The sequence below is a fragment of the Narcine bancroftii genome, chromosome 6, assembly GCF_036971445.1.
Source record: "Narcine bancroftii isolate sNarBan1 chromosome 6, sNarBan1.hap1, whole genome shotgun sequence".
Lineage (NCBI taxonomy): Eukaryota > Metazoa > Chordata > Chondrichthyes > Torpediniformes > Narcinidae > Narcine > Narcine bancroftii.
Genome location: NC_091474.1, coordinates 63,961,456 through 63,973,863, shown reverse-complemented (window position 1 = coordinate 63,973,863; position 12,408 = coordinate 63,961,456). Strand labels below are relative to the sequence as shown.

The 12,408-nt window shown below is 40.3% G+C and overlaps 1 protein-coding gene across 10 annotated transcripts in view; it reads left to right on the top strand.

The window, feature by feature from the left end:
- The window catches only part of arid4b (AT-rich interaction domain 4B), a 239,110-nt gene that overhangs the window by 165,592 nt on the left and 61,110 nt on the right, over positions 1 to 12,408 (top strand). For 9 of the 10 annotated variants that reach the window (XM_069885135.1, XM_069885139.1, XM_069885133.1 and 6 more), the window contains 5 exons: positions 902 to 978; positions 2,407 to 2,537; positions 5,754 to 5,826; positions 6,275 to 6,369; positions 10,373 to 10,470. In XM_069885135.1, coding sequence (XP_069741236.1) covers positions 902 to 978; positions 2,407 to 2,537; positions 5,754 to 5,826; positions 6,275 to 6,369; positions 10,373 to 10,470 — 474 coding nt within the window. The remainder of the gene's footprint in view (positions 1 to 901; positions 979 to 2,406; positions 2,538 to 5,753; positions 5,827 to 6,274; positions 6,370 to 10,372; positions 10,471 to 12,408) is intronic. The other variant, XM_069885141.1, reaches the window with a different exon arrangement.

Below are 12,408 nucleotides of genomic sequence, written 5' to 3'. Positions count from 1 at the left end.
CTTTCCTGGACCCAACATACTAATGTCACAGTGAAGAAAATACGCCAGCGTCTCTACGTCCTCAGGAATTTGTGGACGTTCAATGTGGCATCAGAAACCTTGTTAAACGTTTACAGATTTGCAGCGGAACATGTGCAAATCATGACTTGGTATGGGGGGGTCACCAATATTTCTGAGTGGAAAGCCCTGCAAAAGGTAGTGGGCACAGCTCAGTACATCACAGAATAAACTCTCTCTGCACCACCGAGAAAATCTACATGGTCAGAGAACAGCAGCAATCATGTAAAACATGCTCTGTTCTTGTTGCTGCCTTCAGGAAAGTGATGCCACAAAACTCGTGCCACCAGATTCAGAAACAGATGCTACCCCTCCACCATCAGACTCCTAAACAACAGATTCCAGGAAAAAGAATCTCAGGATTGTATGTGAAGTCATCTGTGTACTCTGACAATAAATTTGAACTTTGATTCAACCCAGGATAATGTTGCCACTGATCTTGATCTGACAACCTCTTTGATTTTCAGTCTTCTGAATCTGTCTGCCATTAATTCTGTCTCTGATCTTCGGTTCCCTGTACTTTATTGTCCATGGTTCTCTGATACTGTCTTGTCATTGTTCTTGCAGCCTCTTTTGGCTGATGTATCCCAAGGCATAATCTGGAGCTTGTTGGCTCATGTGGAGGCTTTCCCATTCACCATTCACAGAGGGTGTGTTTTTATGTTGCCTCCAATACAGAAAGCATTTAAAATGTAGTTTCAAAGATCAGCATAAATGGGTCATGGAAGCAAACTCCTCAGTCCATGGGGGTATTTATGTCGCACTCCCCTTTCTTCCTACTCCCCTCACTTCCATCTTTGTTTCTGCTCTCTAACTTTAATTCTGTGTCTGATTGGTTGTCTAGTTTGGCTGTGCCCAGGAAGGACATTGCAGAATTTGACAGTGAGATGGCCTCAAAGTATGATGCAGCCATGAAGGAAGGTAAAAAGAATTTTGCTTTATCGTGTCAATCCTTTTGGCAAGTTCCATATGCTTTGATGCAAGATCATATTTACAAATTGCAGTGCTGTGGAATATAGTTTGGTTAGTTCATTAGTAATTTGTTAGGGAGGAAAGTCACATTTAATGCTGCAAATAGAAATGAGCTGGAAACAGGTGCAGAATTCCCAGTGAAATCGAATTACTTGAGGTAGTTCAGCCTGCTGAAATCTTCAACCAGGTTGACCTGCTTATTTTCATCCACTCCATAATCTTGAATATCTTTGCCTAAGAGTTGAAATATCAAGTTTTATTGAAATACTTGGGCAGGACACCATTTTGCAGTGGCATTGTGGGATAATATTTTATGCTTTATAAAGCATCTCCCTCTGAATTAAACTTCGACTGATTTTATTACATAATAACAGTGAAAAGACTGAGTGGTTCCCATTTGCAATTTTAGCTTCAGCAGCTTTTCAAAGACATATTAATGAGTGTGCAAAAAGTGATCTCTTTTAAGGAGCTCTTCAATGATTCCCACTTAACTATCTTGGGTACATGAAAATGTGCTGCCTTTCATTTTTCTGGTCAAAATTCCAACTGTGCACTAAAGATTATTATAAGTGTCATTCTGTACTTGAAAAGAACAAAAATATGGCTGAACTGAGAGGCAACTTTTTCAAACTGGGAATATGGGCACATGGATAGGAAAGGTTTAAAGGGGAATGGATCAAACCCTGGCGAGTGAGATTAGCTCCTGCTGGGTGTCTTGGTTACCATGAACAATGACTCAAGAGCCAATGTGGAAATCCTCGGGCCAGACAAGGTGAGATAAACGGGGTTTATGTCAGCATGAGAGAAAGTTGCAGAGAAGAGGAAGACCGAAGACAACCAAGGGAATGATGATCTAGGATACAGACCAAGAGGGGTGAATAATGCAGATGGTGCTGGTGTCAGAAGAGAGTGAGATGTGAAGGCTTGGAGCTGATCTGTCTGAGGAAAGTGCAAGTGGAGAGAGATGAATGAAGGGAAATAAAACATGAGATACAGAATAGTGCTATTGCTGGAAATTACTGGAACAGCCAAGAAATCAGGCAATGCCTGCAGACAGAAAAACTGTGTTAACATAATAGGTTGATAAGCTTTCATCAGGACCAGCCAGTTCCGTTCTTATGCTGACCTGCAGTCCTCTGTGCTGATGCTTACTGAGATAAAAGCCTGCTCAGTCTCCAGCACTAACCTCGGTAAGCTGAAAGCTGACCTAAAATTCGAAAAAACATTCAAGTGAATGTTTAATCTTGATTGTATTTTCTGTACCACTGTGCCCATCTACCCCCTGCCTCCCCACCAAAACCCCTCCAGCACCCTTCATTGATTTTCATTAAAAAAATGTTCAAAACATATTCATGATTATTTGGGTGGGGTTTTCAGCTTTGGACCAGGCTCTAGAATTCTTAAAGAGTGGAACTATTCCCCACAATTGGAAGACTGAGTTGAAGGAAGAGAGTTCAAGCAGTGATGAAGAGGAGCATGATGAGGAAGAGGAAGGCAGTGAGGAGGAGGTGAGTAATTTGTTTCGGACTAGGAAGGGGTGTACACGAATAACTTTTCTCAATTTCATGTTTTGACATTCAGCTCAATTTCTACTGCATTTTCCAGACTGGCAATGAATTGGGTAATTTAATCTGGACTCACAATGGCTTGCACACTGCTTGCTGGCAGTGAATTTGTAGTTAACTGCAGAACAGAAACAGGACAGGGAGTGAAGTAATCCAGGCAATACATTGGGGATGGGGAGTAAAGGGGCAGAATAACCCTGCAACCCAAGAATAGTTGGCAGGTTGCGGTGGGTGGGTACTGTTCAATGAGAGGGAGAAATAACATCGCCACAGATGGGAAGGAGAAGTAATGCAGCCATGACTGAGGGAGGTGTGAGTGCCTCATTCATAGCAAGAAAAAAGAAGTAATGCATCCACAGAAAACACAAAACTGCTGCATTTGCTGGAATCCTACTGAGAAGTTGGAGGGACTTGGTGAGTCAGGGCACAACCATTGGAGAGAAATGATCAGTTAGTGTTTGTTTACAGTAATACAGTAAATTTCTGGTATCCGGCACCTACGAGGATTACAGATGCCAGATATGCAAATTTTCCGATTGCCTGAGACACACTCTTACATTGCCTAACTAATGGACCTGCACTAAGAGTAAACAATTTAAAAGACAATTTGAAATAAATGTAAATTTACTTTTAAAAAAAATCAGTATTGTAGTCCTTAATTATGTAAAGTTCACTTTAATCAGATAATTCCCATAACCTGCAAAATTTAAATTTAAATCTGAACCCCGGTGGCCGATGCTTTCGGGTAATTTTTTATTTATTCTTCTTTATTTCAATTCTTATTTACTTATTTATTCCGCTAACCATGAGTAATTAACCCCCCTCTCCCCCAGGTTTACAAATAAAGTCTTATTAATATACTAATAAAGTCTTATTAATATACTAATAAAGATAAAGACTCTTACCCGGCAAGGATAGGGCGACAATTTGGGAGAGTTGGCCCAGAGCGAGATCAGTCCGCTCTTCATCCTGGGCACAATTATTCAAACTTTGTTCAATCAACAACTGTGGATGGCTGAATGTTTGCTCCCATCTTCCCCCTGGGGTTGTGCGTTGCTTCAGAAAATATTTACTTTTACTATTTTAAACTTTTATTTACCAGGTAATTTTTTATTTATTCTTCTTTATTTCAATTCTTATTTACTTATTTATTCCGCCTTTTTTTGCCGGTTGCTTGAATTCCAGATCCACAATCATATTGAGGAGAGGGCAGGGACTGTAACACAGTGGTAGGCTGAGGCAGGAATGAAGTGGGGAGAATCATACCATTACCCTGAGGTGGGATTGGTGGTATGATGGTGACAAAGCAACCATAGAAAGGAAGGTAGGAGGAATAACACCAGCATAGATAAGTGTGGAACAATGGACTAATACTGGTGGTAAACTGACTGTGGGAATGGCTTGTTGAGGCAGGGTGAAAAATGTAGCTGGTCCAGGAGAGTGAGTTCCTCACGATATTGGAAGAAAAGGTAAATGGGGTCGTGATAAAGTGAGATGGATGAAGGTAAAACAGTCCTGAGGACAGTATTTTATAGACCTTTGGAGCCTGATAATTTGCAGGCTGTGAATTTGAAGATAGTGGATTTACTTCGCAAAGAAGCAGAACACATGAAAGCACACCTTGTTATTTTCAGAGCATTTTTTTCACTCTAATTTTAAAAGTTGCAAGGTATCACTCATTTTTCCTATCATCTGTTCTCCGTGATTTCAAGCTTTATGATGAAAGATGCTTTTATTTTTTTTTAAATCCTGGATGTAATGCTTTTTTACCCCACCAAGCCCACCCTCTGGTATCCTTGCACAATTTGCCTATTGGAACTCATTTAGAGTGCAAGGGTTTAAGAACATTTCCAATATTAATAATAATGCAATATTTTTATCATTTATATCCTACATTATTTGTTGACATTGCCAACCTAAGAATGAAATCGCTCAGCATTTTTATTTTTGTTGCATATCGGGATGGTTGGCATAGCAGTTAGCGTAACGCCTTTACAGCACCAGCGATCGGGGCCGGAGTTCGAATCCCACACTGTCTGTAAGGGGATTGTAGGTTCTCCCTGTGTCTGCATGGGTTTTCCCCGGGGGCTCTGGTTTCCTCCCACCGTTCAAAATGTACTAGTGGTGTAGGTTAATTGGGGAGTATGGGCTTGTGGGGCTGAAATGGCCTGTCTAAATTTTTAAAAATTTTAAAATGAAAATATTGAAGGAAGATTTGAATTCTATGGCACCGCACACAACTTGGGGATTTTCCAAAAGTCTTTGCTTATTAGCATGTAGCAAATGTAGCAACAGGTTAAATTACAGCCAGCCACTGTAAATGCCATTATTGATATCGTGCAGAGAATGATTTTCAGATGATTCTGGGATGAATCTACTGCTCATCCTCAAAATTGGGGGATCTGTTGTATCCACTGGAGACATTATTAAAAACAGTAACTGTAGTCGACTGAGTAGACCTTTGTACCTCTTTACCATTCAATATGTTCAGTACTTTGTTCATTTTGAGGGTAGCCACAGTAGTGTAGTGGTTAGCGCAATGCTAATACAACGCCAGTGACCCAGGTTCAAATCCCCCACTGTGTATGAGTCTGTACGTTCTCCCCATTGCCACGTGGGTTTTGTCCAGGTGCTCCAGTTTCATTCCACGTTCCAAAGATGTACAGGGTTGGTAGGTTAGCTGGTCACACGAATGTAATTGGGCATCATACACTTTTACTCTGCTGTACCAACTTGAAACAGCTGTCCCTATGTCCCCATGCCCCTCACTGTCTGAAAAACAAGTTAGTTAGTCTCAGTTTTGTGGATACTCCCTGACTGAGCATCGATAAACCTCTGGGAAAAATAATTAAATCTCCTGACTAAAACTGTTCTCCATCACAGACTTGTGTGGCTGACCCTTTTTCTGAGTTCTGCACACTACAGTTTTAGACATTTAGACTTGGCAACCAGAGCAAAGTGACTCTGCATCCATCTTGGTCCCTCGTGGATCTTAAATATTCCTTCTTTGATTCTTTCATCTTCAAACTTAAAAAAAGCAAGACCCCTTTATAAATGTTGTACCTTTTCCTCGTGGCAATTTATAGCTTCATAATCTAAAATTGTTTTCTTATTTTTTCTCTCTTTTCTCCATTCCCTGCCATTGCACATAATATTTAGGAAGAGGTGGAGCCTTTTCCAGAGGAAAGGGAGAATTTCCTGCAGCAACTGTACAAGTTCATGGAAGATCGAGGTGAGGGAATCGCCTTGGTGGTTTTTTTCCCCACTTTAAAGCATGTCCCATGTATTCCCAGCAAATTGGAGCGATATTGTCGGAATATCAGATGCATGAGATTAGTGATATGACCTCTGTTGTGGCTGCAGTTTAATTACAGAGTCTGTAATTAAGTCTGGGTGGTGTTGAATCCCTGTAATCTATCAATCATTATTGCTGCTTAGCCCCTTTATTTTTAAAGTGAGGGTTAACCTATCAGCCACCTCTGATTATGAGGACAGGCTAAAGTTTAAACATGAATTTTTAAGATCTAACACCTTGAAATAGGTACTCTTGTCCATTTGTCCCTTGATTGTGATGAGCCATTGCTTCATGTAATTGTGAGATTCAAGCATTTACTTTCTGTCAATATTTATTAATATATTGAATGCTATATTTTGTATTGTTCATCTTGCTTTATTTAAAGGTACTCCAATCAACAAACGTCCTGTGCTTGGATACAGGGATTTGAATTTGTTCAAACTCTATAGACTTGTCCATGAACTTGGAGGATTTGATAATGTGAGTATTTAGTATTTTAAAAAAAAAACTTACTTAAATAACACATTAACAAGGGAGCAAACGCATACATTTTAGAGGAAGTAAAGTGTAGATTTTCTTTCGAAGCCTCATTGTAATGGCCTGGCAAAGAATAAAAAGGTTCTTGTTGAGCTTGCACTCGTGCTGACGAGCCATTCACTGCCTGGCTTGGAGAGATTCAGTTGTTTGTGGGATTTGTTGCTTCTGAAAGAGTTTATTAGTCAGACAATTTATGGAAGTTTTAGTCTGAGATATTGCAGCTGTTCTAATTAGCAGATAATGATAGATGCCAGTGCCAGGTTTGAGGTCATTGGAACAAATAATTCACCTTTTTGGGAACTGACATTGAGAGTAAGGGAATGCCTTACTTTCAGGAGATCTCTCTGTAGGTGTTTATATCCTTCAGAAAGATTTGGGTGTCTGATAATTCTTTTTGGAATTTCACAGTTGGCAAGCATTGTAAATGTTTTAAATTTAACAGTAATTGTAGCATGCTAATTGAAAAAGGAAAATGGAGACTTGGAACTTTCACTGGCTGTATTTCACTGCCACATCAGAATGACTATCTGTTTGCAAAAGTGTACATTGGGTGAAATTTATTAAATTAAAGTTGGATGGATCATATAACTGACAAAAATAGGCTAGTGGTCTATGTGGATGTTACAAACAGCTTAGTATATATTATTGGACATTGTTGCCTGCTCTTCAGGAAAGGAAAGCCATCATTGGGGGATCAAAATGGAAAGGGTGAGCAAATTTAAGTTCTTGGGAGTCACTATCTTAACACACTAATGGCATCATGAACAAAGCACGTCAACACCTCTACATTCTCAGGAGTTTGTGGAGGTTTGGTATGACATCAGATACTCTGGCAAATTTCTACAGAGGTCTGATAGAAAGTGTGCTGACTGGCTGTATCACAGTCTGGTACGGAAACACCAATACCCCTGAGCATAAAGCCCTTCAAAAGGTAGTGAACACCAGCCCAGGACGTCACAGACAAAACTCTCCCCACTATTGACCACATCTACAGGGAGCACTGCGGTCGGAGAGCAGCAGCGATCATCAAAGACCCTCACCACCCAGCTCTGTTCTCTCTGCTGTAAACAAGAAAGAGGTCTTGGTACCACAGGACTCGCACCACCAGGTTCAGGAACAGCTGCTTCCCCTCCACTATCAGACTCCTCGACAACAAACTCAATCAGAGACTCATTTAAACACTCTCACTTCTGCACTTTATTGATTTTCTTTTTGTTCTCTCTGCATTGCAGTCAGGTTGTTTACAGTTCTTGTTTGTTTATGTTTTACGCTATGTACAGTTTTTTTTTTGCATTATAAATTAGAGGCAATTCTGCCGTGCCTGCAGGAAAAAGGAATCTTGGATGTGATCCCATGTATATACTCTGTCACTAAATGTAAATCTGAAATCTGAATCCTGTTAATTTGCCTCAGAAGAGTGTAATTTCCAAAACTTGATCTTCTACCTGTTTCTCCTAATCCATCACCACAATGTCCTTGAAGAAACTACAATATTTCAGGTCCCCAAAATTTTTTAAAATTCTATATTTAAAATCCATACTTTGATCTCCCAATTTTTGCAAATTTCTCCATCTTTGTACCCCTTCATTCGTGATTCCATTGGTTCATTTTGCCTTCCATCCTTGGTTAGATATTTTTCATTTTCTAAGCCCCAGGATCTGGAACGCCTTATCTGGTCATATTTTTTCTTTAAAGCTCACATCTATGCATTTGTTCATTCCTTCTAAATACCTACAATGTCTTGGCTATTCCTCTGGGCAATGTTCATTGAAATTATACATATTGAAGTTGTGAAAGATCTTTTGAAGAAGGGGGAGGAATATCAGAAACTACCTCAAGCATCTTGATTGATTAAGGGCATGCATAATGGAATCGCATTTCCATTGTCTTGAGTAAAGTGGTTCAACTGTCAGTCTACCTTCATCAAGATAACTAATTTTGAAAGTCTAATGGTTATGAGATTATGTTGGTTCTAATTTATCTGCTGAAACTGTAGCCACAAATGCATGAGGCTTGGTGAGGCAAGGTGCAGTTCTGTACAAAGGTTTGAGAATGATATCAGCTGAGAATAATGGAGACTTCCCTCTCCTGATTGGATAGGTAAAAGGACAGCCTCTGCCACTATGTCAGGTAGCTGGGATAAGGAAAAGCCAACAACCTTCACATTTGTTAGAATCAGTTTAGTATGCATGATGGCACTACCGACATCCATTAAAAGGCCAAGTGAGCTGCTGAATTACCTGATCATGTTGTCATCTCCTAGTCCTAACTCTCTCCATTGATCTCCTAGAGTCAGAGTTTTACAACACTGGCACAGACTAAGGTGATCAAATTGGATACCTAAGCTTGTCCCTTTGTCTATTTTTGGTCCCTTTCCCTCTGAGCCCTTTCCTATCCATGTAGCTCTCGACATGTCTTTTGAAGATTATAATTGTTCCCATCTCTATCACTTCTTATAGCAGCTTGTTCCACATACTTAGTACTTACTGCGTGGACTCGTGTCCCTTTTATATATACCCCCCATTTACAACTCTATAGGCCTCTTGCTTAATACTCCTCTAGCCTGTGGAAAAGACTGCGACCATTCACCTTATAAATGATTTTATATACCTCTCAGTCTCCTATTCTCTGGGAGGAAAATCCCCACCTCCATTATCAATCCAACTCTCTGGTCCCAGCATACCCTGTGAATCCTTTCTCCTTCATTCCCAGCTGTCCAACATCTCCCTACTCTAGCCTTCTTATTCAAAATTATAATTTTCCATTAAACCCTTTGGAAATGTTCCGTTGTTGTCTGACTTAACAACCTTTCTTATCATTTTCCTTCTGTGAGTGACTCTCTCTGGCAAAGAATCTTTTTTAGTACTTTGCAACCTTGACCTACAAACTATTGTTAATTATAGTTATGGGTATATGATGAAAATGCTACAGGTAATCTGGAAGGCACAAATGTGCATACAGTTTTAGTTTACAATGTATGCAAGACATTATCTCAGTTCAGAAAAGGTGCTAGCTCACAAATGGGATGGAAAGAAGAGGCCTGCATCATAAGTCAGCATCTCAAAGGTGGGAATAATTGGAGGAAACAAAACTCCTTCGTGCTTACAGAAACAAGCACTGTGCTATTTACGAAGTAAAGGAGGAAAGTCTACAGATGCTGTGATTGCTGGTAAAACACAAAAATGATGGAGAAACTCAGCAGGCCCTGCAGCATTCATAAGAGGCAAAGATGTATAACCACCATATCAAGTCTGAGCCCTTCGATACCTGACTTTATTCTTGGCTTCCACTGTATTCCTTTGATATTTCATGCAAACCTGAGCACAAAGATTTTATCTTTCATACACTTTCCTGTCTTCCAAAATCCATGTAGAGTTCAACATGTTTTGATCATAAACAGCAATCTCATTTTTCTTGGCCATCAAGTCTGGTAATACAGAATATTTGCACTGGGCCATGATGAGTGGACAAGCAGGAGGGACTGGTGTCCGGAGTGGAGGTGATGTGGCAGGAAATAGGAAAGGATATCAGTATTGAACCATGGCTGTTGGTGTCCATGTACTGCATTCCTCTTTATTCCCAGAGCAGAGGTGCCTTTAGTGACTGCTTTATAGCCATAACTATTTATATTTCCTCCAGATCCCATAATTAAAAACTGTCCCACTACTGCCATCATCTCATACTTTGTCCATAATCCATTTGGCATTTGATCCTTCTTGCCCTCTTTTCTTGTATTACCTTCGTAGCTAACCTTTTCCCTTGCTCTGTAACTGATTTGAAACTGGGAGAAGGTTGATCCATATGATGTGGCCCAACCTGCTGAGTGTTTTCAACATTTCCCATTTTTGTTCCTTAGTATAGTATCAGGTGAGCAGGAGTACATCTTGAACGAACAACATTTGAACAACATTATATACTTGGTGTTCCTCAACTTTGTTCCCCATAGATTGAAAGTGGTGCTGTTTGGAAGCAGGTCTATCAGGACCTGGGAATCCCTGTGATGAATTCTGCTGCAGGTTACAACGTCAAGTGTGCCTACAGGAAGTAAGTGTATTATTATTTAGGTATATTTTATAAGCAATGTAAACATTGAGACGTTATATTGCTATAATGTGTAACATTTGTTTATATTTGTGTAAATTGATAAACTATCATGCATTGACAGTGTTGGCTGTACATGTTTTCACCTTGGAGTCTCAAGGTTGCGAATTCAAACCTCAATCCCAAATTTTTTTAACAGGTAAGGCTCCAAATACAGTTCCTCTGGATGCCTTTCACATTATAATTTTTAAAGAAAGCAGTCAAATCTGCTGTGACAATTATAGAGGTTCCCTGCTGTCTGCAGAATCAAGATCACCTCAGCCTCAGTCATTAAGTTGCAGTAACCATATAACCATATAACTGTTAACAGCACGGAAACAGGCCATGTGGGCAGCTGATACTTGGGAATGTGGATGTCATGGGCCTTGCAAAGTCCTCTAATACACATCATGTACAAAGAAAAATTGCCTCCAATTTATCCTGTCTATACCCCTTAAAATTTTGTATATTTCAAACTGTCCTGCACAGCCTCCACCATTCCAAGAAAACAAACTCTGGTTCTCCAGTCTCTCTTCTCTACTAAAACACTGTACCCCAGCAAGCATCCTGGTTAATCCTCCTCTTCAGTACAATCACAAGCACCCTATATTGTTGTGACCGGTACTGCACGCAGTACTCTGGGTGTGGCCTCACCACTGTTTTATGCAGCTACACCATAACTAAACGACTTTTGTATTCTAGGCCCCCTTCTCTTTGTGCTTTTTTAAAAATTAATGATTGGAAGAAGAAATAGAGGGGTGAGTCAATACGTTTGCAGACAACACGAAGATTGGAGGTTTTGTAGATCGCCTAGAAGACTGTCATAGGTTAGAGACAAAGATGCAGCTTTGGGGCGAGAAGTGACAGTGGGAGTTCAATTTGGAAAAGTCTGAAGTGATGGACTTTCGAAGCTGGAACTTGTAAGGTAAAACATCATGAGATGGGAATGTGTAGGGAGTTACCCTGTACAAGGCTGTAACAAGAAGGGGAGGTGTCCTTGTACTCCTGTTAGGTAAAACATCATGAGATGGGAATGTACGGGGCAGTAACAAGATGTGAATGCATCCTTGTACTTACAAGATAAGAGAGACATTGATGGATTGAGAGGCAGGAAGCTAGCAGGGAAAGGATAGCAACAGTTTTAGTCATTGGACAAGTAATGATATGATGATGTTCTAAGCGCATATCCTAGGGTATAAAAAATCACCATTTTGCTGATAACGGCAGAATGCATTCTCCGACTAACATGGTTGGTCGCAAGTGTTACAATCCGGTAATAAAGAACAAAGAACCCTGATTTCGACTCAGCCTGGTGTTTGTCTCACTCATTCATGAACAAAGCAGACCTAACAAACTAGAAGGCAGAGTTTGTGGTTAATGGCAGGATTCTTAGCTGTGTGGAAAGACAAAAGGGCTTGGGATACATCCATAGATCTCTTAAGATTGCTGCACAAGTTGATAGGGTAGTTAAAAAGTTGATGGTGGGTTGACTTTCATTAGTCGGGGTTTTGAGTTTAAGAGTTGAGGCAATGTTGCAGCTCCATAAAACTCTGGTTAGACCATACTTAGGACTACTGTGTTCAGTTCTGATCACTTCAATATAAGAAGGATGTGGAAGCTTTACAGATGGAGCAGAGGAGACTGATCAGGATGTTGCCATGATTAGAAAGTGAGTCTTACAAAAAGTTGACTGAGCCGGGACTTTTCTCTTTAGAGCGACAGAGGATGGGAAGTGACAATACAGCGGTATAAGATTATGAGAGGGTGACAGTGGCCAATATCAGAGGGTGTCTCTTTAAGGAGAGGGGAGGAAAGTTTTGGGCAGCTGTCAGAGTTAAGTATTTTACACAGAGAGTGGTGGGTGCCTGGAATGCATTGCTGGAGATGGTGGAGGAGGTTGGG